The following is a 25756-nucleotide window of genomic DNA, read 5'->3' as shown; positions in this document are numbered from 1 at the left end:
ATTCATGTATATGATATATTATATTTATATCATAATTTATTATCATATATTAAATATATTGTATAGTATAATTATATATTATATAATATATTATGTATATAGTTATCCCCACAGCACTCCCTATTATAATCTTAGCATTATCAAATAAGTGAGGACAAAGAAACTGAGGCTTGAGAAACGTAAGAGAGATTGTCAGAGAATACTCAGAAACTATACATTAAAAGAAGACTCAAACCCAGTTGTGATTCTTATGAGATTGATGTGGCACCTACTGTTGCTAGTCCTCTCTCTGTCTCTCTTCCTCTCTGTCTCTGCCTGTCTGTCTGCCTCTCTCTCTCTCTCTCTCAATCTCTCTCTCTCTCTCTTTCTTTCACACACACACACACACACACACACACACACACACACACACACACTAGTAGTGGCAGGTTGCACGCTTTCCTAGACCGAGTTTGTGTTGTGGTGGATAGATATGAATTCACTGGTTGAAGAAAATGGAGCCAACAGAGCTAGGGGAGTCAGGAAAATAATGTTCCTGGAAACTGAAGTTGAAAGTTGGTAGAATGAGTTGTACTTATCAACAACATCAGTGGTTATTCAGTCCTCACGCTTTTCTTCTTCCTGTGAAGTGAGTGTTATTTCTCTGTACTGGTATTTATGAAGAGGTTTATGAAGAGGTTTATTTATGATAAATCTATTGCTTTGCAAAATTGTTATCATTTTACATTATTAAAATCATTTTATGTGCAGTCTTAGAATTCTAATTTTTGTGCTGTTGTGAACTTTAGTTCATACTGATATTATTGTCACTGTGTAGGTGTAAGGAACGCAATCTTATTTGGTACTCCAGAGATTGAGTTGATAATATGTTAAGTCCTTTCAGATGAAGTGGTTAGGCACTGCCTGGAGCCTCTTTGATCTTTTAAGTTTTGACATTTCGAAAATTCTGCACTTCTGTTTGTCAAGCATTCTTCAATTGTTTTGTATAACTTATTCTAACGTAAATGTTTAATTTAAAACATCTTAAACAAATTAACTGCATTGCAGACTCCATTTTAAAAATCTCAATATTAACTTGAGATTATAATAAACCGTGTCACTGTTTCTGCACTTGTTTTTCATGAGGAACTTAACTTTCCCTTCTTTCAAGGCACATTTCCTTCCGAGATGACCAATTCTAAAGCATGGTGACAGGTTTAAAATCAAGGCATTCAATTGGCTCAATACCACTAATGCCCAGTATGATTTATCAAGTATTTAAAAGGGTCTTACAATCTTCTGGAAATAGTAGAGAGAGAGAGAGAGAGAGAGAGAGAGAGTGTGCAGGCACACAGATATCACTGTGGGTATATGGTGGTCAGAGGACAACTGACAGAAATCCGCTCTCTCCTTCCTCATTACGGGTTCTGGAAATCAAATTCACGTTGTCAGCCTTGCTGCGAGTGGCCTAAATGAGCCATCTCACAGGTCTAACTTTCCACCTTAGAAGTAGAAGTTTCAAGGAAGCATCTTCAGATGAGAAATAATTTAGTCCTATGACATCACACAGGTTTATTGGCAGCCCAGTTAGTAAAATTTCTTTGAGATCAGTGTCCAGTTTGAAAAAAAAAGAATGCCAAGCCATTTTTACAGAAAAAAAATCACACTCCTTTAGATACAGTCTAATATCATAATTTCTGAATTTGCAGCGTTACATAATAGTAATTATTCTTAAAAGCATGACCTTACTCTAACCCCCTCCACTAAAGCTTTTATAACAGCCCATGTTAAAGAGAGCTGCCATTATTCCAAAATTGGATTTCAGACTAATGAGCATGCCACTGAAGAGTAATAATGTTTGGTTTTTTTTTTTTTTCTCTAAACTATTAAGTTCGTTGTTGTAAAGGAGATAATATAACTTAGAGACCCCAGCAGGAAACAGTTGGCAGACTCACTACTTTGGCTACTTTCATGGGCATGGAAGGGTTTGGAGAAATTAAGACAGGTAAATACTGCCCATGAACACTGGAATGTGAGGGAAACAAGGCTACCATCCCTAGCCCAGGAAAATTAGAGAAGAGGCAGTTAGCCAAAAAGATAGCAGTCCAATTTCTAGACCTCAATGGATACCACAGTCATCCATAAGATCACTTCAAGAGTTAAGAGCAGGGTGCTGGGAAAAAACAGACTAGGTCTGGAAGGAAGAAACAAAAAAGAAAAAGAAACGACAGCAGCCCAGGAGAGGAGGAGATGAAAAAAGTCAGTGCTCTGTGAACTAAGAAGCTAACTGGATTGGTCTTGAATAGAGAAGGAAGGAGAGCTGGCATCCATTCGGTCCGTACAGAGTACCACCACTTTATCAAACTCAGAGACTGTTTGTGCAGGGTGTCTAAAGGATGGAGAAATCTCTACTCCGATATGTTGGGCCTCTCAGTTAGAGAGACTCAAAGACTGCAGTGACTCTGTACAAGTCACTCAAAGGTCTGGGCGCTGGAACCATGTGGAGGCTCCACTGAGCCGCCAGCTCCAGCCTTTACCCATGGCCTCTTTGAAGACATGTGTTTCTTGTACAGTAGCTTTCACATGGTTTCAGAACTCAAAGTGTGTGGTTCTTTCCCCAGGTATTCGCCGGCAGGCTGTTCATTGTGTCAAGAAGGGCCATGGGATAGTGAAGGCTACTTTCTGTAACCCAGAAACGCAGCCCAGCGGGAGACAGAAGACATGCTATGAAAAGGATTGTCCGCCCAGGTAACACAGCTGGACCTCCGTGTGTCACCTGCCCAGGCACCTAATTTAATAGTGCTCCAATGCTCCGCAGTAATTGCGGGCTGTGTTGTTAAAGTTAGTGCAGGAAAGATGTGAGAGGTTTCTGTGGCTGTTCTCTCAGCCTGTGGCAAGCCATCAGGGCATTTTCTTTCCAGAGAGCAATTCTTTTTCCAAAGTCAATACACTGTGTGTTTTTATTTGCTGAGACCCACTCTCAAAGTGCTGAAGATAATGTTCACAACTTTCACCCAGAAGTTGTTTAACTATCTAGTGATTTAGTTTTCCAAGGGCATGCCCCTCCCCCGTTAAATCTAGAACTTTCATATTCATACTCTGAACTGGCTGTGCCCTCTGTCACTTCAGGCTTCCCAAAAGAGGAGACTTAGAATGCAGCCTTGTCAGGGCTGGGGCTATAGTCAAGAGCCTCACCCAGGACTTGGGCTCCCAGCTCCTGTACACAGAATCCTTCCCACGCCTGAAGCTTTATATTGAACTGGCATCTCGTTACTTCTTGGATCTGAGAGCAGTGGGTCAGAATACACTTGTGGATATTTCCTCCTGCAATGCTTCTTAATCTGAGCTTATAAATGGACCTTCTTGGTGCACAACAAAAGTTGGAAATGGTCCACCTGCCAGCCTTCTCTCCTGCAGTCAGTCATGCAGCCATGGCAGTTAGAATGGAAGCACTGATAGGAGCCAGGTGCTACACTGCAAGCCCAGCAGTGCAAATGAGACATCCAGGGTCAGGCTTTCTTGCAGAGCAGAAGATCTGCCTGTAATGCTGCCCCTGCCTCTTCCAGATCAGCAACACATCTGAGAATAGTTATTCCCTCGCATCTGCTGTTGTGTCAGAAACATCATTTCTTTCAACTTTCACTAAACAATTTTGAGATTATACTTAAGGAAGAAGAGAAAGACGTAAGCAATTTGACAAATCCTTTATGATCCTCCCATTGAATGGTGTTTTTACTTCAATTTAAACTATGTTTCCCTTTGCTGGTATCTCTTTCCCAAGGTACTCCTGGGTTTTTCTTTTTTGAGACTATTTCTATGCATGGTTAGTGCCAGAGGCCCAGCTTGTGGTTGGTAAAGATCAACAAAATTAACAGGTCAAGTCTGAGCTGATTTAGTTTGCACTCAAGCTAATGGCACAACCTTCAAAGGAGGATGCTAAGAAATCCAGTTATATCTTCTTTTCTGGCTCTGAAGTAAAATGCTTGCCCTTATTTTATATCCAAGAATAGGTACACACAAAATACGGGCACATGAATGCACATATACATACACATATATGCACATATACACAATATATTTAAAAATCAGTAATATGTGCACCTAGGCAGTTACTGTCTGACTGTATTGAAATTTCTACAAAAATTATTTTTGTTGCTATGTTATATACATACAATCCTTTTCTTGTAGTTATATCTGTTTATTTAACTACATAGATTAAAATCTTTAGCAAAGGTAACAAAGTCACATATGGGCCAGGCATGGTAGCACACACCTGTAATCCCAAGAGTCAGGAGGTAGAAGTAGGAAGAGAATGAGGTTGTTTGGGCTACATAGCAAGGCTTACCCTCCCTTGAAAAAGAAAAGGAAGGAAAGAAAGTAAGTCAAAGAAAAGATATCAACAAAATGGAACAATTCGATGAGCAAACAGAAAAGACTAACTATAAAAACTAAGTTTTGTGTGCTCAAAGTCACAAAGGGCTTAAAGGGCTTTTTCTTAAATAAATGTATTAAGTTTCTTTAAAAATAAAAATAATAAACAAAGGTTGCTTGGTTGGTAGTATGTACTTTTACAAATTCAGCACAGCGGTTAGTTCCTTGATTAGAAGTTCTAATGCATCTTCCTTGGGCACCTGACTTCTGTGATGTCTGAAAAGCTCACATCCATCATCCAGATCTGTTATTTCTCTCTCCAAAAGATTATCTCCTCTCTCTCTCTCTCTCTCTCTCTCTCTCTCTCTCTCCCTCATCTTTTATTTTCTCAAGACAGTTCTTCTTCAGTAATATTTTGGTTTTTAAATCAAATTTCAACATTAGTTTATCTTCCCCAGAGGAGTATCTGAGACAGATTTTGCTTTTAAAGATCTGATAAAAGTGTTGAATTATCTAAACCTTAGAACAAGTATAAGGCTTGTTCTAACAATGGCTTTGTGGCCCAGCGCTGCCAAGAAAGAAACTCTTCTTTGGAATATTGACTGTAGAAAGCAGTCATTTGTGTTCCTTCTGCCTAGCTGACTTCATTCTGACTCTGTTTTTCAGCAAAACAAAGTTCTGCAAGGTTACAGTTATGAGCACATCCAAAGTATTCAATAAACATCACAGCTATTCATTCAACCCCAGCAGCTGTGTGTAGGTTTCGCTGTATGAAAGAACAGCATGAGACTTCAATCAAGGTTTCCCTATTTCAGCACTTGAGTTTAGGCTGGATTACTCTTTGTTGTGCAAAACTTTCATATGCATTAAAGGTAATTCTGTAGCATTTCTGGTCTCAGCTGTCTGAGTAATGAAGGTGAGAGAGTAATGTGACCTGACTCATAGCAACTCTCTCTCTCTCTCTCTCTCTCTCTCACACACACACACACACACACACACACACACACACACATAGCCATGCTCTTCTTTATTAATTATGGCCCATCCTAAAACAATAAAGTCTATTGCTTAGGTAAAATTTAGAGATAAAAAGTTATATCCATGTATTTGGCATCAAGAACACCAGTAGTTTTCAATCCTCATTTAAAATAATTCACTAGGCAGCTTTTACAAGGCATGGATATTTTGGCCCTCCCTACAAGAGATTTTGAGTCTAGTCATATATAGATATCAACAGCTTTTTTAAAGCTCCCCAAATAGTGATACAGTAATAATCTGTAATATATATTTTATATTATAATGTGTAAGAGATCAAATAACATTCAGTGATTAAAGAACACTATACACAATGCATACTCAATTGAGTAGTAGTGTGGTTGGGTATAATGAAAGAAAACATTAGTCATATTTGTTAAAGTAAAACACACTTTATTCAACAACATCATGAGCATAGGGACCATCACAATAGAAATTTACTGTGGAGAAAATATTGGCCTCAACACCATATATAGCATGGACACGTAGGAGTCTATATTTGAGTATTGGGTAAGGGTCAGTGGGTGGGTGGGTAGATATTAAGAGAAAAAATAGGAGTAAAGAAAATATGCGACTAATCTAACATGGCAGTATCCTTTCTCAAGATGCCAGGGTATTCAGACATCACCCATGGGACAATGGAGGCCAAAGATATCATATATCCAGGATAATCATTTACTTGGGTGGGCATTCTTAAATTGACTTTTCAGACTTCTCTGTTAAAAATAGATGTCACAAGGCAGCATTTAGTCAAGCAGAATCTTGTCCTTATCTGTGTCACTGAGAAGGAAATGGTGTGTTTCATTTTACACTTTCACACCACAATGCATCATATAGAAAGCTGAGGTAGAAACCTAGATGCAGGAACTGAAGCAGAGACCATGGAGGAATGCTACTGACTGGATTCTTTACCACGGTTTCCTCATCCTGCTTTATTACACAACTCAGGACCCTTGTCCAGGGTTCCGGGGGGAGTTGTATTCTGGGCCGTCACACATCAATCATTAATCAATGCCCCCCCACACACACACACACGCTTGCTTACAGGACAATCTGGTAGGGTTTCCCTCTTCCCAGGTGACTATAGTTGTGTCTAGCTAACAAGAAGTAACCTGCTTGAAAGGACCGCAAGCCAGTGGTAGACCTACTACCCTTTCATCTGATCCTAGCCAATCAAGTATTGTCAAGTCTGGCTGCATCATCTTCCTCTGCAGGCTGGCAAGGCTCCATGCCCCAGGGGTAGGTGATCAAAGAGCCTGCCACTGAAATCATGTCAGAGACAGCATATGGTCCCCTTAATAAGGAAGCTACTTGGAAACGGAGCAGCCTATGGGCTTCCTCTGAACAGGGGGTATAGGTCTTCTCCATGCATGGTCCTTTGTTGGAGTATCGGTCTCTGCAGCACCCCTTCGCCCCTGGCCCAGAATTTTTGGCTGTTGGTCTCTTTGTGGAGTTCCTATCCCCTTCAGGTCTTTCTGTCTTCCTCTTCTTCCATAAGGTTTCCTGCACTCTGCCCAAACTTTGGCTATGAGTCTCAAGTATCTCCTTCGACGATGTATAGAGTCAGAGGCACTCTGTGGAAGGTTCCTGTCCTGTTCCTTGTCTTCTCCAACTTGTGATGTCTTACTCTGTTTTCCCTTCTGAGTGAGGTTTCAGCCTCTTCCCTAGGGTCCTCTTTGTTGTTTAGCTTCTTTAGGACTATAGATTTTAGTATGTTTATCTTGTATTATATGGCAAATATCCACTTATAAGTGAGTATATATCATATGTGTCTTTCTGCTTCTGGGTTATGTCACTCAGGATGATCTTTTCTAGTTCCCACTATTTGCCTGAAAACTTCATGATTTCCTTGTTTTTAATTGCTGAGTAGTATTCCATTGTGTCAATGTACCACAATTTCTGCATCCATTCTTCAGTTGAGGGACATCTAGGTTGTTTCTAGATTCTGCCTTTTATGAATAATGCTGCTATGAACATAGCTGAGCAAATGTCCTTGTTGTATGGTTTAGCATCTTTTGAATATATGCCCAGGAGTGGTATAGCTGGATCTTGAGGTATCACTATTCTTAATTGTCTAAGAAAGCACCAGATTGATTTCCAAAGTAGTTGCACAAGTTTATATTCCCACCAGCAATTGAGGAGGGTTCTTCTTTCTCCACAACCTTTCCAGCATGTGTTGTCACTTGAGGTTTTTGTTTGTTTGTTTGTTTGTTTGTTTGTTTTCATCTTAGCCATTCTGATGGGTGTGAGGTGGTATCTCAGGGTCATTTTGACTTGCCTTTCCTGTATGACTAGGGCATTAAGCACTTCTTTAATTGTTACTCTGACATTCGATATTCCTCTGTTGAGAATTCTCTGTTTAGCTCTGTGCCCCATTTTTTTATTGGATTACTTGATTTGTTGGTGTGGACTAGGGAAGGAGCAGAGGGGGAGAAGAAGGAAGGGAGTGGGATTGGGAGGAAATGGAGGGGGCTACACCTGGGATACAAAGTGACTAAATTGTAATAAACAAACAAACAAAATTAAAGAAAAAAGAAAACCAGTGTTAGATACTTGAGACTGGAAGACATACCTTGGCAAAAAAGATGAAAAGTAGCTGAGCCTCATTTTAAGTTGACAAGATGTATTAGTCTAGCTTGCCCTGCTATCACAGACTACCATAGACCGGGTAGTTTATAAAGAACAGAATTATATTCCTTGTGTTTTATAAATTGGAATTCTAGGATCTAGGCACCAGCACTGATGAGGCCCTTCCTGTTTTATCTCCACACAACTGAAGAACAAGAGAGTTGAAAGAGGAAAAGAGGTGAAATGTATCCCCACACAGCAGAAGAGTTAAGGAGAGCAAGCCTACTCCCACGGGCAGCGGTTTATAGTAGCATTAGTCCGTTCAGAAGGGCTCTGTGCTCATGTACTAAACACTCCCATTAGGCCACACCTCCCAACACTGTTGCACTGAGAAGTTTCTAATGCATGAACTTTTGCCACGGACCGGCCCAGTCGGGCTCCCATCATCCGCGGTAGAACAAGGCTTTGGATAGGAAGACACAGTTTCGGCGATGAATTGACAGACAGAGACACCTTGATGGTTTTGACTCTGCTGCAACTTTACTGAAATCAAGCTAGTATTTTTATACAAAAGGCACCTTAAAATTAGCCTACTTCCCAGAACATTCAGCCTTTTTACCAGGAATACAAAGTTTACATTTTAACTCAAAATGCAGTCAAACATAAAGCAGTGCCCACAAGAAATCTTGGCCTAAAAACTTTTTTGATCAGAGCAAACAAAGAAAAAGAAACCTCAAATGCAGTTTCATTATTGCTAACCAGTGAAGAGGAAAGTCAGGAGCTAAGTCAGATGCCTGCCAAAGTCCCTCTCTATATCAAAATCTAACTACACCTTTGTTAACCATCCTCCCATATGTCCAGCCCAAGATTTATGATCTTCCCCAGGAACAAGGTACTGAAGGGAGGGGAAACTCCCGCCAGCTGCACCTCTCATGCTATTATTTCTTAAGAAGGAGCCTATTATTTTTTCACTATTCTTAATGCTTATTAATACTAAATCTAATTCATTACCTTTCTTTAAACTTATTATTTTTATTAAAGCCTTTAACAATCTACTAATGATAAATTTCTTTATAAAATTAGTTGTGCTGTTTCAGGTGTCACAGAGAAAGATCAAAGAATTCATTATTCCAGCCCCAGAGCCACAATTGAAAAAGCATAGAAATCTCAGAACACGTCTCTTTTCCAAGTGGGATGAGTTTGCCAGGGACCTTCCAGGGGGCGAATTTCCAGAGAAAGCATATCCCCCGCCCTGTAGCTTATGCTACTATGGCGACACTGGTGTAGGTGTAGCAAACTTTAGACAAAAAATATTTTGGTGTTTTGCTTGCATTCAATCCTGTCTAAGAGTGTCAGATCCTCTGTGACTGGATTTACAGAGAGCTGTGAGCTGCCGTGTGGGTGCTGGGAATTGAACCTGGGTCCTCTGGAAGAGCAACCAGAGATCTTAACCACTGAGTCGGCTCCCCAGGTTCATAGGCAACACGTTGTAATCACAGGACTAGCACGTAAGGACTATGGAAGAAACTCCAGAAAGGGAAAACAAGAAGGACCATTATCACTTTGTTATAACACAACTGAAAGCCCCAGAGTAAGTAATTAGATAAATTAGGCCTTCAGTCAGCTCAGATTAGGGGCTTTCCAGAATGACATTTTATGTATTCAGCAGTCTGCCTGGCCTCCTTTGGAAATGTCAGAGGTGGGGCAAAGTAATTAGATTAATACACTGGGCATTGTTTTGCTTTCACATCACACTGTCAAGTATTAGCTCTTTATTCGTACAAGGCAACCAGAATTAAACACCAAAGAATAAATCAGTGATCTTAATTTCTTGCTAACTGGAGAAAATAATAGAATTGAGAAAGAGCTCACTTCTAAGAATTTTAACTTGAGATTAAAAGCATGAGGATGAAAAGAGTTCTAGCCGCACAAATATACAGTGTAGTGAGTGAAAAGAATAGAACAAAACTTTGTCATCTTTCCAATTACCAAAATTGGATATTATTTCAAGGCCAGGAGGCCTTCTCCAGGTCAAGATTTGAGAGCTTTCCATCACATGCTATTTTCCTGTGAAAATAGAAAATGTCCTACTCTATTACTGTATGGGAGCTTATATGGAAGAATTGAGTGTCCACGAGGCAATTATGGGTAACTAACTACACTGGAAGAAGAGGCTAGCTCTGTTTTCTGTGCTGGGGAAACTTTGCATAATGAGGGAGAAGGGAAAAACAAGAGTGATATAGGGATTCCTGCCATTTTCCAAAGCTCTCCATTGTAGCTATTGGCCCATCCCAGAATGTTTAAGTAACCACTCATAAGCAAAGAGATTACCCATTAACTTGTCCTCAGAAAGAAAGCAAAACATTGATTTATCCAACTGCTCAACTTCTCAGAAACTTCTGAGATGGAAGAAATTATCATATTTAAGTTATTTTTTTCCTTTATCAAACGAGTAGGTGAAACTGTGCACAAGCATGTTGCAGAAGATATGTAGGCAAAATAAAGTCAATGAGCTGGATTCGACATTGCCTAAGTCAGTAAAAGGGGAATATTTATATCTGCTTCATAGTGGTATAGAAAAACATTAGGTTAAGAGCCAGGAGATCTAGAGAATGATTGAATACTAAGATGTCATACCTTCAAGTCAGTCAAATACCAATAAGCCACAAGTGATTAGGATCTGGGGGTGGGGGTGCTCTGTGCTCCTCACTTTGCATGAATTGGTATTTTGTTTAATTCATATGTTTCATTTGATTCGTATGTCACAACCCTCAGCAAACATATGAGAAAGTGAAGCTTAAACTTGGTTGAAGTAGCACAGAGGAACCTTGAACCTCAAAATTCTTGACTTAAAAGGGAAGCTTATTTTTTCCCTTAAAAGACATCATTTTATTAAAGTAAAATATAAATTCTATGTCTATAAATGTTTTGCCTGCCAGTGTGTATGTACAGCTCTTGTGTGCCTCATGTTCTTGGAGGTCAGTAGGGCATTGGATCCTCTAGAACTGGCCTTACAGATACCAGTGAACTAGGTGCTGGGAATTGAACCCAGCAATTCAACAAGTGCTCTAAAACTCTGAGCCATCTTTTCAGCCCCCAAATATAGTTTTTGTAGAAACTGCATATGCCAGGGTCTCTGCTGGGCTCTGGAGTTTATAACTGAACAAGTCATACTGGCTCTATCTGTAGAAAATATTCATAAAGTCTGTGTCACCTCTGAGAACTTCCCAGCTCTGTAATACATGCTTGCTCGCTTCCCGTCCCAGGAAATGAATGTACGTTTATTTTTACTGATCTTCTCTCCTGCCTGTGTCTGCCTGCAGGTGGTGGGCAGGGGAGTGGGAAGCTTGTTCAATGACATGCGGGCCCTATGGAGAAAAAAAGAGAACAGTGCTGTGCCTCCAAACCGTGGGCTCTGATGAGCAGGCTCTCCCAGCCGCAGACTGCCAGCACCTGCTGAAGCCCAAGGCACTGGTTTCCTGTAACAGAGATATTCTGTGTCCATCAGACTGGACAGTAGGCAACTGGAGTGAGGTAAGCTCATGAGTTGAAGAGACTGTGACATTATCCCTGCTTTATCAGCCCCTTACTCATTCTTCCAAAATGGCTTAGCTTAACATTGCCTACAGCGTGCATCATGACTGCCTCGCTTCCTGCATTTCCTGTTTCCATCCTTATAGGATCTTACCCTCCCTTGCAGAGTGAGCAGCTATGGACTAGGGATAAGGTGAATCTCAGTGATACAGGCTCATGACAGCTAATTGATACACTTTTGGAATAGTGATTGTCCCATTGTTAAACTATTGTAAACTGAAGACACACGCAATAGCCCCTTCCAAAGCCAGTCTGTAAAACACTTGGAAACTCATTGTTGTAGTTAGATAATCTCAAAGGAGTGTTACTGTAGTGGAAAAATAAAGAATGCACTTGATTCCAAAACCATTCAAATCATTATCTCCTCACCTTGTGTTTGAGATATCTGTTAGGAGTTCATGAATTCAAATTAGCTTTGCACTTTCCCCAAATTAACTTGATCTAAATCTCTGGGTATAATTAGAAATCACAGGGCTTGAAGGTTATGAGCAAGGAAGAAATAAAACAGGTTTTAATGTTCTATGACACTGTGGAGTCTGGGTCTGTCAAGCCTTGCTGTGCCTAAAAGTGACTAGAAAAATTCAAGCTCTTTGGTGTCTGCAAAGGCCTCGTTCTAATTTTCTGCGTGCATTTCAGTTATGACCTAAGGAATAACCCGACAATAAATGACCTTTAGGAATGAACACATCAGAAATTTAAGGAAAATCTGAGTTTGTCATATATGGTTTCTTTTAAAAAAATTAATGCACATCTTTATTTTGTGTGTGGACACATGTGCTGTGACACACTTTTGGGGTTCAAAGAGCAGCTGTGAACATCATCAGTTCTCTCCTCCCACTGTGTAGGTTTCAGGGACCAAAGCCAGTCATCAGGCAAATGTCTTTACCCACTGAGACATCCCACTGGCCCCTGTGCAATTTCTTGAGAAGCCACAGGCTTCCTAAAACAATGACCAGAATTTTCAGAGGATGTACCTTCAGGGAAGCAGGAAATATTTGGTGCTGGTGAACATTATAGACAAATACCTGAAATGAGAGTTTATGAATAAGTAAGTCATGTACTCATATTTATGACAAAACACTTGGGTTAGAAGGCGTTTTGTTGTGAATAAAGATTTCTTATGTAGCTTATAACGATGCTCTGAAAACATTATCTAAGGAAGAAGTTTAAATTTTGCATGAATAAAATTACCCTCTCTGAATATACTTACTTGAAAGCAGAATACTCCTGTGAACCAAACACATGATAATCTTCCCAAGACAGTTTCTTCAACACATCATCACAGTTGGGATCATTTAATTTTTAGTTCTATGCAGGATGTTCTGATAGGTGTGTGGGCTAAAAGTAAAGAAATGGAAATCATGGTCCCTAGACTTCCTATCAAATGGGAGACAAAGGACGAAAAGGTTGGGGCAGTGGAGAGAGACTGTGAAGGGCGCATGCAATGATGGTGGCTCTAACAGTTAACACAAGTACTTTATGGACTGTGCACTGACACAGCTGTACACATCAGTGGCAAGTCAGAATATCCTCCCTGCTGTTCTTGGGAAGGAGCCGTCGTAAGCATGTACTTGGCCTGACCTGTTCACCACCAACCTAGACTGATATAAATTACAGTGTTGTCAAAATACGGCTGAATGGGGTATTGTGATGGATCCGTTAAATTTGTTTACAAAAAAAAAAAATGTATTGGCTGCATCCTAAACACTTAATAATTCTTGTCATGTAGAATTTACTGATTGCCAGAATCCCGGGGCTTTCTCGAAAGACTGTAATTACAGATTTGGCTGAGGAGAGCTTCTTCCTGAGCCCGTGTGTGCAGCACATAATAAGCCACCTTAGCTGGAAAGCAAGAGACCAAAGAAGTTGGCCTGAGGTGACAAACACTAGTGTCTGTGGGCCCCCAAACAGGCCATTGTGTAGTTGACTGACAGCACATGTGAAATCCAGTGTTTAGCTTCCTCTTGCAGAGCAAAGCTGAAGAGTCAAGCTGGTACCTTCATTCAGAAATGTATTTAGGCAAAGCGTCCGGAGGTAAATCAGCATCAGTGAATAAACTGATGCTGCTTTGTCCAAATTCATTGGATAAACCTTTTTTCCTCCTTCTGTTGTTTTGATAATAATGCTCAATGAGCTTTGCTTAAATATGATAAAAAAAAAATGAATGTCTTTGACACTCTATGCCAAGATACCCTTGTGCAGTTTTATATGCATATATATTTTTTATTAAAAATTTTACAAAAATAAAATAAATTTACATATGTATTCTTCTTTTTTATTCTACCATCCTTTTTTATTAAAAAAAATTTATCTTCATACAATATACTCAGATAAGTTTGTCCTACCTCAATTCCCCTCCACATCCTTCTTACCTCCCCTCCTACCTTTCTTTCTCCTTAAAAAAAGAATCACCAGTCATCCAAAAATAAAATAAAATAAAAATAAAGCAGAATAAGACAAAAATAAACAGAAGCATATATTTTAGTCTCATTCTTTCTCCTCCTCCAACTCCCAGACCCTCCCCCCACAAAAAAAAAAAAAATACAACCACAAAACAAACAAGCAAAAAAAAAAAAAAAACTCAGGAGAAAATGTTGAGTTTGCTTTGTGTTGGCCAGTGAGTCCTGGGCATACTGCCTTTCCTGGAATATGGTTGATATACCCCGTGACATTTCACCAAGGAAAACTGAGTTTCCTTTCCCAGCAAGCATCAGTTGCAAACCCCTTCTTAGATAAGGGTAGAACTTTGTGTTCGCTTCCCCTTCTCAGTGCTGGGGTTTTGTCTGGCTTAAACTTGTGTGGTCTTGTGCATACTGCCCGTCTCTGTGAGTTCACATAGGCATCCATCCTGTTATGCCTGGAAGATGCTGTCTTGTTGGAGCTAGCACCATCTGTTTCTTTCTCCCTGTTTTTTTGGCATCTATCCCTGAGCCTTGAGGGGAAAGAATTGGTAAATACATCCCATTTAGATATGAGTTCTCCAAAGTCTCCACTCTGCATATGGCCCAGTTGTAGGCCTATGAGTTAATTAGCATCTAGTGCAAGGAGTTTTCCTGATGAGGGCTGGGACACACTAATCAATGGATATAGCAAAGTGTCTGTTAAAAACATGCTAAATATAGTGTATTTTGATAATATTCTTTCCCCTCCCCTAAAAAAGGAATAATTATGATTCCTGGCACACAGCATTTGTTATCAGAACTCTGTCTTGATACCCATAATATTTGAAGCAGAGATATTCTCTGCCTCTACACTGGTCTGCAATGAGATGTAGATTTGGTTAAGTATGAGAAACCTTGACCAAAGGAGCCCAAACCTGAGATCCCCTAGGTTTCTACAGAACGTTGTTTCTCCCTTTGGCATCCAAGGTGGAAAAGAGAAATGCAATATTCATTAGTTATCCAAGCAAGGTCCCTCCTCATCAAAGAGAAAGAAGGTTCTGCCATCGAAGGTCTATACGCTCAACTCTGAGCAATGCTGAGTGGTCTGGAGGGAGGGAGGTCTCCTCTCTGCTCACCCCAGGAAGGCTTTTCCTGTTTCCTGTTCTCTCCAGCCACTATTCCTCAGCCAACCCTCAATCCCAAATTATGCTCTTGACAACCAGCTTTACCAAGGACTTTGTCCTGCTTTTGCTCAACCTAGTTTTTGAGTTCAAAGAATGGCACTTCTATTTGATGTAAAGAAAGGCAAAGTATCTCCCATTTTCCCCAAGTACTACACTTCAGCAGCTTGCCAGGGGAAAGCGGCCTGTCTAGTAATGGGGTTATGGCTGCTAGATCACAGCTCCCATTGTTTAAATCTTGGCTCTGCCACTTGTCAGATTTAACATTATTTTCTTTGTCATGTTGTCACTACCTATAACATAGCAACAATATTTCTCGAAGTGTAGATGAATTCCTATTTCCAAGTTCTTTCACAGAAAGGACACTGGCTACACATTTGCTTGTAAGATAGAGGGAAGCATACACCAATAATGCCACCTATCATCTGTTAAATGCTTACCTGGACTAGGTAGGCTATTTTCTTTAACCCTTAAAGTAAACCCAAAGATTGATAAAAGTTCGCTAACTTCCACTTTTGCAACTTGAAAGCTCAAAACATAAGCCTTTAAGATGCCTTCTTATTCAGAAATTTCCAACCAATAAGTCAGAGTTGGGATTCATATCTGTCTCTCATTTGAAGGCAATCTCTAAGTGATAAAAGAGTAAAGCTTTATTGTGGTTAACGCTAGTTTCACTTTTTTTATTCTTTATTAATTACACATTATTCACTTTGTATCCCCCCTGTGGTTCCCTCCTTCCTCTCGTCCCAATCCCTCCCTTTCTCCACCCTCTGCATGCATGCCTCTCCCCGAGTCCACTGATAGGGGAAGACTTCTTTTCCTTCCTTCTGATCCTCGTAAATTAGATCTCATCAGGAGTGGCTGCATTGTCTTCTTCTGCGGCATGGTAATGCTGCTTCCTCCTCAGGGGGAGCTAATTAAAGATCAGGCCAATCAGTTCATGTCAGAGACAGTCCCTGTTCCTATTACAATGGAACCCACTTGGATACTGAACTGCCATGGGCTACATCTGTGCAGGGGTCTTAGGTTATCTCCATGCATAGTCCTTGTTTGGAGTATCAGTCTCAGGAAAGACCCCTGAGCACAGATTTTTTGGTTCTGTTGTTTTCCTTGTGGAGTTCCTGTCCTCTCCAGATTTTACTGTTTCCCACGTCTTTCCTTAGATTCCCTGCACTCTGCCCAAAGGTTGCCCATAAGTCTCAGCATCTGCATTGATAGTCTGCAGGGCAGAGCCTTTCAGAGGTCCTCTGTGTCAGGCTCCTGACTTGTTCCCTCTTTTCTCCTTCTTCTGATGTCCATCCTCTTTGCCTTTCTGGATAGGAATTGAACATTTTAGCAAGAGTTCTCCTTCTTGATTAGTTTCTTTAGGTGTACAGATTTTAGTAGGTTTATCCTATATTATATGTCTATATGAGTGAGTATATACCGTGTGTGTCTTTCTGCTTCTGGGATACCTCACTCAGGATGATCTTTTCCATATCACACCATTTACCTGCAAATTTCATTATTTCCTTGTTTTTTATTGCTGAGTAATATTCCATTGTGTAGATATACCACAATTTGTGCATCCATTCCTCCACTGAGGGGCATCTGGGCTGTTTCCAGCTTCTGGCTATTACAAATAAGGCTGCTACAAACATAAGTGAGCAAATGTCCTTATTGTGTACTTGAGAATCTTTTGGGTATATGCCTAGGAGTGGTATGGCTGGATCTTGAGGAAGCGCTATTCCTAGTTGTGTGAGAATGTGCCAGATTGATTTCCAGAGTGGTTGTACGAGTTTGCATTCCCACCAGCAGTGGAGGAGGGAACCTCTCCAGCATGCGTTGTCACTTGAGTTTTTGATCTTAGCCATTCTGATGGGTGTAAGATGAAATCTTAGGTGAAATAAAAACTACAGTCATAACCAAGAATAGAGACCATGATCTAAGCATGTGACCTACATGGTTCCTACTTTAAAGTCTGCAGATTAGTCTCAGGCATCAAGGCAACTACAGCAATATAGTAGGTGCCATATTCTTTCTAGATCACAGACAAAACATGCTCCTTCTGCAAAAGACATCCCTATTGTACATAATCGCCAAAGTTGCATGTGGGGTTTTGCTGTGAAGCAAGCCCTCTCCTGCTTAGCTAATATCTCCAAAACTTTAAATGTTCATTTTAAAATTAACTCTTGCTGAGTTATCTAAGCTAGATTCTGACTCTTGATCTTCCTGCACTGCACAACCCTCTTGAGTATCTGGGAATACATCACCACAACCATCTTATGTCAGGATTTTTAATGTTGGATCCAAGCTACAGAGAATGGTTCTTTCATAGGCTCAGTGGAAAGTTGTATCATCCTTTTACATGGATGGATGGACAGGAAATCCCTGAAAGCACAATATAATTAGTAAATACGTCTGCCAGTTTTTCAAAACCCTGTAGAAATGCTTGAGACATAAAGACAAATAAATGTGTTACTTTCAAAAACTCAAAAGAATATTGAAAGTTAACCACATTTAATTTCAAATTAGTAGCAAAATAAGTCACTTCTCAGGGGAAGAAACTGTAGCATAGAGATGCTTGCATACATGTTCAAGTCATACAGCTACCAAATGATGATGCAGGCTTTGAATGCAGGCAGCTAAGATTCTACTTGAATGCTGACATACATCTCAAGTGTTTGTCAAATACAGCAATATGGCACAAGAAACATATTCTGTTTGGAAACAGTTTGAGAGTCATCTTTTCTCACTACACTGGAATTCACAATATACATAATGATTACTGAGCTCTGAGTCTCCCAAAATGAAATGACTTAGTCTCACCAAATAATTGTAAAATCAAGAATGTTTCAGTTTGTTTCTACAGCAACACACTGTCTCTCACTTGAGATTGGGAATGTGTTTGGAGTGCATCTGAGGAGACAGATAGCAAGTCATCCAAAAGCAGATGTGCTTAGGGTCTAGGAACATTTGTAATCTGCCCTTCCTATGCAACCAGATTTCTACAGGTCTACTGAGTGAAATCTGTTTGTAAAGACCTCCCGGTGTCATGGCAGCCAGATACCTAACAGGGGTCCAGTGGCTTGGATGAGAATGACCCCCATAGGCTCATATGTTGAATGCCTGGTCCCCATTTGGTAGAGCTTTCTGGAAAGGATTGAGAAGTGTGGCTTTGTTGGAGGAGATGTAGCCTGGCTGGAGGAAGTGTGACAGGATTTAAGTTTTCAAAAGCACACACCACAACCCCTTTTTGCCTTGTACCCATGCCTTAGCATGTAAACTCTCAGCTACTTCCCCAGCACCATGCCTGTCTCTCTGCTGCCATGCTTTCCACCATGATGATCATGGACTCAAACCCTCTGGAACTGTAAACCCCAGTAGACATTTTCTATTGTAAGTTGACTTGGTCATAGTGTCTTATCAGAATAATATAAAAGTAACTGAGAAAATGACTTAAAAGAGTAAGGATTTATTTTGGCTCATGGCCTCAGTTTTCAGTGTATTTTTTGTGAGTTCCATTGGTTTTGTGTCCACAGCAAGGAACATCATGGAGGAAGTGCATGGTGGAAAAAAGATGGTCACTTTATGGCACTTAGAAAACAGTAATAGGAAGAGGCTAAGGAAAAATATACATTTTAAATCTTCAATCTGCTTCCTACAACCAGGACACACGTTCTAATCCATACCACTTTCCAATGATGCCATCCCACCATAAGCCACCAGGGTATTTATCCCAATGGCTCTTCAAAAGCCATTCAATGGCTCTTCACAAGGAAGCCATGGGAACAAATGTCAGTGGCAAGGAAGTGCATGTGACATTATGCAGGAATTCCTGAAGGAAAATCATGGAGGGACAGGAGGACTAGAGGCTTACCTCTAGTATTCTCAGTTAGGGTCTCCAGCACTCACTCCTGTGGGCTGATGCTCTGAACTGTGTTGCCTCTTTGGGAATGGAGCTTATGTAAGTGCTAACATCTCAGTTCTTTTTAAACATGGCAGTCTATGTTCTTTAGGTTCCTGGGGAATATTCTTGGACACTGTTAGTTTCAAGAACTACTCAGAAAGCTGGTTTCCAGTCTCTTTATTGTGTCTGTTTTGTTGTTGTTGTTATTGTTATTGTTTTGTTTTCTTTTTAATCATCTAAGATGAGGAATTACTTTCTTGGAGTTTCCCAAACAAAGTCTGGCAAACTAGATTGGTATAACAATGGGAGATGGCATGTATTGAGTTTAGAAGGAAGGAATCCTAGATCAAGTTGTAAAGAGGCTAACTTCCTTTGAAAGTTCTGTGAGGGAGAATGACCTCATGCCTCCTTTTCCCTCCTTATGGTAGGAGGTGTACCTGAGCCCCTAACTGAGAATACTAGAGGTAAGCCTCTGAGAAGTCTCCTTTCCCTCCATGCTTCTCCTTCAGTGTGCAGGAGTTCCTGCATGATGTCACATGCATTTTCTCGGCACTGATGTTTATTCCCGTGCCTTGGAGTCCCTTGACTTGTATTTGCACCACCATGATCCCATGGTATTCTTCCTACAAAGTGTTTCTTTGTCCAAAATCTCCCCTTTTCTAAGATTACTGATCATGCAGGGTTAGCACCCACTCTAAAGACCTGGTTGTAAGTTGATTTCCATCTAAAAGAACTGTCTCTAAGTTGGATCACATTCTGAGATAGAAGTCATTTGGACTCTGATGTATCTACCTTTGGAGAGGAGAGGGGACCCATTTCAGTTTCCAACAGGCCATGTTTTAGCTATGTCAAACAATTTTTGGTACGGAGCCCACTAATTTATTTATAAATTCCTGAGCCATATAGAAATGTTTTATGCTCAAAATATTAGCAGCTTCTCACTAAGCCCCTTTAGTCCCAAACCTCTGATAAGTTCCTGCTGTGCTTTTGAATGGACTCACTCAGCTCCCGATCTCTGTGCCAACAGTGAGCTCCTCTTGTCCCTGTGCACCTCAGGTGGGTGGAGCTGACCAATTTAGCAGCAGGCTCTTTCTCAGCAGGCTTTGCCCAGAAGCTTTAATCCAGGGGTAGTAGCTGGGGAGGGCAAGGTAACTCCCAGAGAGGACACAAATAGAATGAATAGCAAGCTGCTTGCCTGGTACAGAGTTCAAAATTATAAGGTCAGGGCATATGATAATCAAAGCTGAAGAATTCCAAAGGTACCAGTCCTGATGGGCTTTAAGTATGTGTCATGCAGCTGCATTTATCTCATCTGAAGGGCTTGACAGCTCCTGAGGAGATAAACACAGTTTAAGGAGTTCCCAGGCTGAATACAAAGAGGAACTGTTTTTCTGGCAACAGTGAGAAAAGGCAACTTCCTGTTTGGAATCATTGTAGTCAGTAGACAGCATGATCCTGTTGGCACAAGATGCCCGGTGCTAAGGATGTCTAAGAAGTGGCCACTGCATGCCGCTTGGAAGAGTGGGTGTCTCCCGGGAAAGGAAAGTGCATATGGGTATGCCAGAGAACATATGTGCCCATCTCAAACCTGGTTTCCAAGACTGAAGCTTTGAGCTGCCATTGGGAATAAGACCAGTGGGTGATGATCATCTGACGTTTCAAGCAAAGCCAAACATCCAGAATCTTATTAACACAAAATGTTTAGCTATTAAAAACATTTGCCACACTTCTGTTTTTTACATATTGATTTTGATGTTTTGAGATGGAGTAAACCAAAGAATCCACCTTTGTAGGTCAAATTTAGTCCTTGGGAGGCCAATTTGGAAGTGCTACTTGAGAAAAATCTCCTGTTTTTAAATACCAAAACCTAAATACTTCAACTCAAGAAACCACTCCATGGCTATTAGTAACTTTTGTTTTGTGCTGTGTGCTTACCAAATTCCCAGTTCATAAGATCATTGAAATCTTTAAGTTAAAGAGTCACATGTCCAGAGCTAAAAAGATGGTTCAGATTGTTCCCCATTCTTTCAAAGAACATGAGTTTGGTTCCTAGCACCCAAGTTGGCTGGCTTATAACTGCCTGTTACACCAGCTGCAGAGGAGCTGGTACTTACTCTCTTTTAGCCTCTGCAGGTACCTATACATGTGCAGCACACACACACACACACACACACACACACACACACACTCACACACACACACTAGAAACATATCTTGAAACACAATAAGATTGCAGCTCCTTCAGTTGTCCCAGGGTACCTGAGCCAAAAACCATGCCGTGCAGCAGTAAATCAGAAGAGTACAATAGTATTTTGATAGTCTAGAGAAGTCTCTGGGTCTAGTCTACCCACAACTGCCCTGATAAGACAGTTTTGTGTACCCTAATTGAAAAGGACAGTAGAAATTGGGGCACCCTCTTCCATGCTGACTGTCATTGTCATTATCAACATTATCATAGGCATCATTATTTTATAGGAATAACAATGGCTTCTAAAGACCAGTTGCTTTGTGTATATTATGCATGTGCTCAGACCATAAATATTGATGTGTGTGTGTATATGTGGGGGGGTGTGATGCCCTTTGTTTTGAATGTATCTTTGTCACTGTACTCACAGTCCTCACTGTAGCCTTAAAAATTTGGCATAAATTTTGCTCAATCTCCAGAGGAGTTAGCTAAGATTTAATCACAGGAATTAAATGACAGATTGACAGATTGAAGGACTTAAGCTATTTCTCATGGGTTTTGTAGTTATTTCTCTTTTTCCATAATTCAATATGGTAGAAACACAGAGCACATACTTCAAAGCTTTGTAATTAAGACAAATTGAAATATATTGTGCACTTTTATATCCCCACAGACATTAGAAATCCTACAAGTCAAAGCAACACAGAAGCTTGGGGGAAACAGAATAATCCCCTTATGTTGCTTTGTAGTCTGATGCTTCTTGGAGAGAAAATTGGGAGAAGGGCCACATGCTCAAGAGATCAGTTGGCTTTAGCCTTGTTTGCAAATCCATTCTTTTTTAATATAATTTTTTATTTGTTACAATTTATTCACTTTGTATCCAGATATAGTCCCCACCCTTGTCCCCTCCCAATCCTGCCCTTCCTCCCTCCCTCCCTCATCTCCTTGCATGCCCCTCTCCAAGTCCATTGATGGAGAGGACCTCCTCCCCTTCCATCTGACCCTAGCCTATCAGGTCTCATCAGGACTGTCTTTTGCAGTCTTTTGTAGTGTCTTTTGTAAGGTTGTCCCCCACCTCAGGGAGAAGTGATCAAAGAGCCAGCCACTGAGTCCTTAAAGCCAACCTGTGGGAAAATGTAATCAGGCACACAGTGAGAATTACTTTGTTGCATTTATACATGTTTACAGTCTGAAGATTTGAAAATCTAATGTAATGAGAGATGACTAAACTGAATGGGCCATGAAGTGTCTTCATACTCAAAAGTAGCAGAAATCTGAGACAAAGCAGAAAAATAAATTCTCCCATCTTGCTCTTTTTAGGCTCCAGGTGAGTAGTAGAAGAAACCACAAAAGCACCACAAGATAACCTTTCCTAAGAGACAGCCTCACCTTTGGTGGGAAACAGCATGTGTTTCCTGGTGGGTAATGCACAGTTCCCACCGAGGATTAGCCCTGTAACTACTGGCCGGTCCTATGACAGGGCATCAGAATGCTTTACTAGCATCACCCTGAACCCCAGTCTGTACTTGCCTGCTGCCTCGGCTCTACAGTCCCCTGCAGTCAATGGTGCTTTTTGTTTTCAAAGGCACTGATTTCACAGAGCTGTTATGAATCCCTGGGTGATTGTGCTTGACTGAAATAAAATAAAGGAAGAGATGTTTACACCAATAAGACTTGAGGAAGCAAGCTAAAAAATGCATACACTTATAAGTACCAGTTTCCCCATTCCGGTCTTCATTTTATTTTTCCAAAAAATAAAAGAGTCACTTAGCAAATATATACAGTGATCAAATATTGTAAGAATTTTCCTGGCATGTAATTATGAATGAGAAAGAGGCCCTCCTTTTGGGCTACTCTTCTAAAATCAAAACCACTGGGCCACTCACTAAAGAACATGCATGTGTCTGTGTTGCACTAGGCTTTGGTGGAGAAGAAAGCACGCTGAATAAGTCTGACTTGCAGCCTTTCAAGTGAGCCCTGGGGCCTTCAGCTCCTCTCTTGTTGAGGGTGGAATAATCATCCCTCATAAATCTTGCAGAGAATTTGCAAATATCACACAGAATGATGGCTATGAGGCCCTATAAAATCTAAAAGGTATTATTCAGGCATATCCTGAAGAAACCTGCTTTGATATCAATGATACAAGATAGAGAATATGCATCAATATAAAATGGACAGCAAAGGGATATGAGTGGTTCATGTTCCAGTGACAGCTACTTGTTGCTTGAATTAACATGTTATAAGGAAAAGAAAAATTTGGACAGTTGGATAAAAGAATGGACTTTTGAAAATCACTGATTTTATTGTGTTACATTATACTGTGTTACATAGCACCTATGTATGATTAATAAGCATACAGCTGGATAAAACAGGTTTAACAATAAACTCAGAAGATGAAGTACCCTATCAGGATGCCCCACAAAGGCAGTCTAGATGCCTGTTCTTAAGCAAACCTTCCAGAATGAAAAAGAAAATTAGGATGAGAGACATACCACTTTCCCAGAATGCATATTAGTGTCATGCCAGTAGAAGGACCTAATTTTTTTGAGAAAGGGTACTTTCTACCTTCATTAGCTTCTTATCTTTCAAGTTAAGAAAAAAATTAGATCTTAAGTATATTTGATCATGGTGAGTATTTAGTTTTTAATGTAATTCTACCTGCCATAGATAAATGACTGTGACACCTGGGAGAAAATACATGAATTCTAATAATTATTTTCTAAACAGAAAAGCTTCAATATAACTAGTTTAGCACACCAGTGAGAGCCTGGGAACATTTTTGTGTTAATTTAATAGCATCCCAGCCCTAAGGAAGGGCTGTGGGTTGGGGGTGCTGAGTTGGGCGAGGAAGCTATTTCATTTTTCTTTTCTTTCTCTGCTTTCTTTGCCTCTTTTCCTCCTCCTCTTCCTCCTCCTGAAGAGAAGAGTGATGGGTGAGTGATTTAAGACATTGCCTTCCTTGTAGATGGGAATGCACAGTTTTTAAGACCCAAAAGCCTCCAGTTTGACTGTGTTATTATTTTTGTTCAGATTGGTCCTGGGCCCTGACTGCTCACCAGGAGACAGTGGAAAACTAAAAACATAGAAACCAAATGGAGAGAAAGCATTCACTGTATGGTTCAATGACCACTGGGCCTGACCATGACCAAGTCATCTTTTTCCCACTAAACTAACAGCTGTCTCTCTTTTCCAGTGCTCTGTTTCCTGTGGTGGCGGAGTCCGGATTCGCAGTGTCACATGTGCCAAGAACCATAACGAACCTTGTGACAAGACACGGAAACCCAACAGTAGAGCTCTATGTGGCCTCCAGCAGTGCCCATCTAGCCGTAGACTTCTGAAACCCAATAAAGCTATAGTTCCTAGTGGGAAAAACCAACCAACATCAGAACATGACCCCTTCAAACCCGTCCCAGCACCTACATCCTGGCCCACAACCACAATGCCCGAGTCTGTGAGCACAAGCACTCCAGCAATCGACAACCTTGGCTCCACCGTAGCATCTGAAGAACCAGGTGGGATAGGATGGCAGAGTAGTTCAACCCAGGCCAAAGAGGACTCCCACTACCTTACTTCCTCCGGAAGCACTTCCCAGCCCCTCTTTACTTCATGGTCTTCGAGTATCCAGCCTGATGATGAAAATGTTTCCAGTTCAGCTATTGGTCCTACTACAGAGGGTGACTTTTGGGCAGCCACAACAAGTGATGCTGGCTTATCATCTAGCAGTGCTGTGACTTGGCAGGTAACTCCATTTTATAACACAGATCCAGAAGTGGAGATTCATAGTGGCTCAGGGGAAGACGGTGACCAGCCTACAAAGAAAGATGAGAACAACCCTGTGATTTGGAAAAAAATCACAGTGCCTGAACATGATGCCCCCATGGAGAGGAACGCAGAAATACCGCTTGGACCTCCACCAACATCTTATGTGGAAGAAGAGTCTTTGTGGCCTCCCTTCAGCACAGTGATGGAAGGCTCACTGCCTGCATGGTCCTTTAACAATGAGACACCCAGCGCTGAGGGGATGATCACTGAAAAATCAAGGAACATTCCACTTCTTCTTGGAGGAGACCATCAGCCAGCACCCTCAGAGAAGTTGAAAAATCGTGACCACTTGGCATTACCAAACAATACAAATCCAACCCAAAGCTCTGGGCCTGTCCTGACTGAGGAAGACGCATCCATTCTGATTGCTGAGGGATTTTTGCTAAATGTTTCCAACTATAAACAGCTTATGAAGGACCACAGCCCTGCATACTGGATTGTTGGAAACTGGAGTAAAGTAAGAGATTCAGCTTCCTATCCTAGACCTGATTTTTTCTTATGGAAATTATCTAGGAATGGTATACTGTAAAAATTCCAAAGTGAACTTGCATCAAACTGAGTAGTTGGGCATGGAGGCATACATTTGTAATCCTAACTCTTAGGAGGTTGAGACAGGTGGATTGTGAATTGAATGTCATTCTAGGCTACAGAGAAGATTTGGAAGCCAGATAGGTTACATAATCAGATTCTGTTGAAATAAAAGGGAAAGAAAGAAAGAAAGAAAGAAAGAAAGAAAGAAAGAAAGAAAGAA

General features: G+C 40.7%; 1 protein-coding gene across 2 annotated transcripts in view; it reads left to right on the top strand.

Moving 5' to 3' along the window:
- Positions 1-25756, top strand: part of Adamts12 (ADAM metallopeptidase with thrombospondin type 1 motif 12) — a 290333-nt gene that overhangs the window by 205281 nt on the left and 59296 nt on the right. For both annotated transcript variants that reach the window (XM_055601146.1, XM_055601145.1), the window contains 3 exons: positions 2601-2727; positions 11277-11487; positions 24377-25462. In XM_055601146.1, the coding sequence (XP_055457121.1) occupies positions 2601-2727; positions 11277-11487; positions 24377-25462 (1424 nt within the window). The remainder of the gene's footprint in view (positions 1-2600; positions 2728-11276; positions 11488-24376; positions 25463-25756) is intronic.

The sequence above is a fragment of the Psammomys obesus genome, unplaced genomic scaffold (assembly GCF_907164565.1).
Source record: "Psammomys obesus unplaced genomic scaffold, mPsaObe1.curated_primary_1811, whole genome shotgun sequence".
Taxonomy (NCBI): Eukaryota; Metazoa; Chordata; class Mammalia; order Rodentia; family Muridae; genus Psammomys; species Psammomys obesus.
This window is presented reverse-complemented; position numbering and strand designations above follow the sequence as displayed.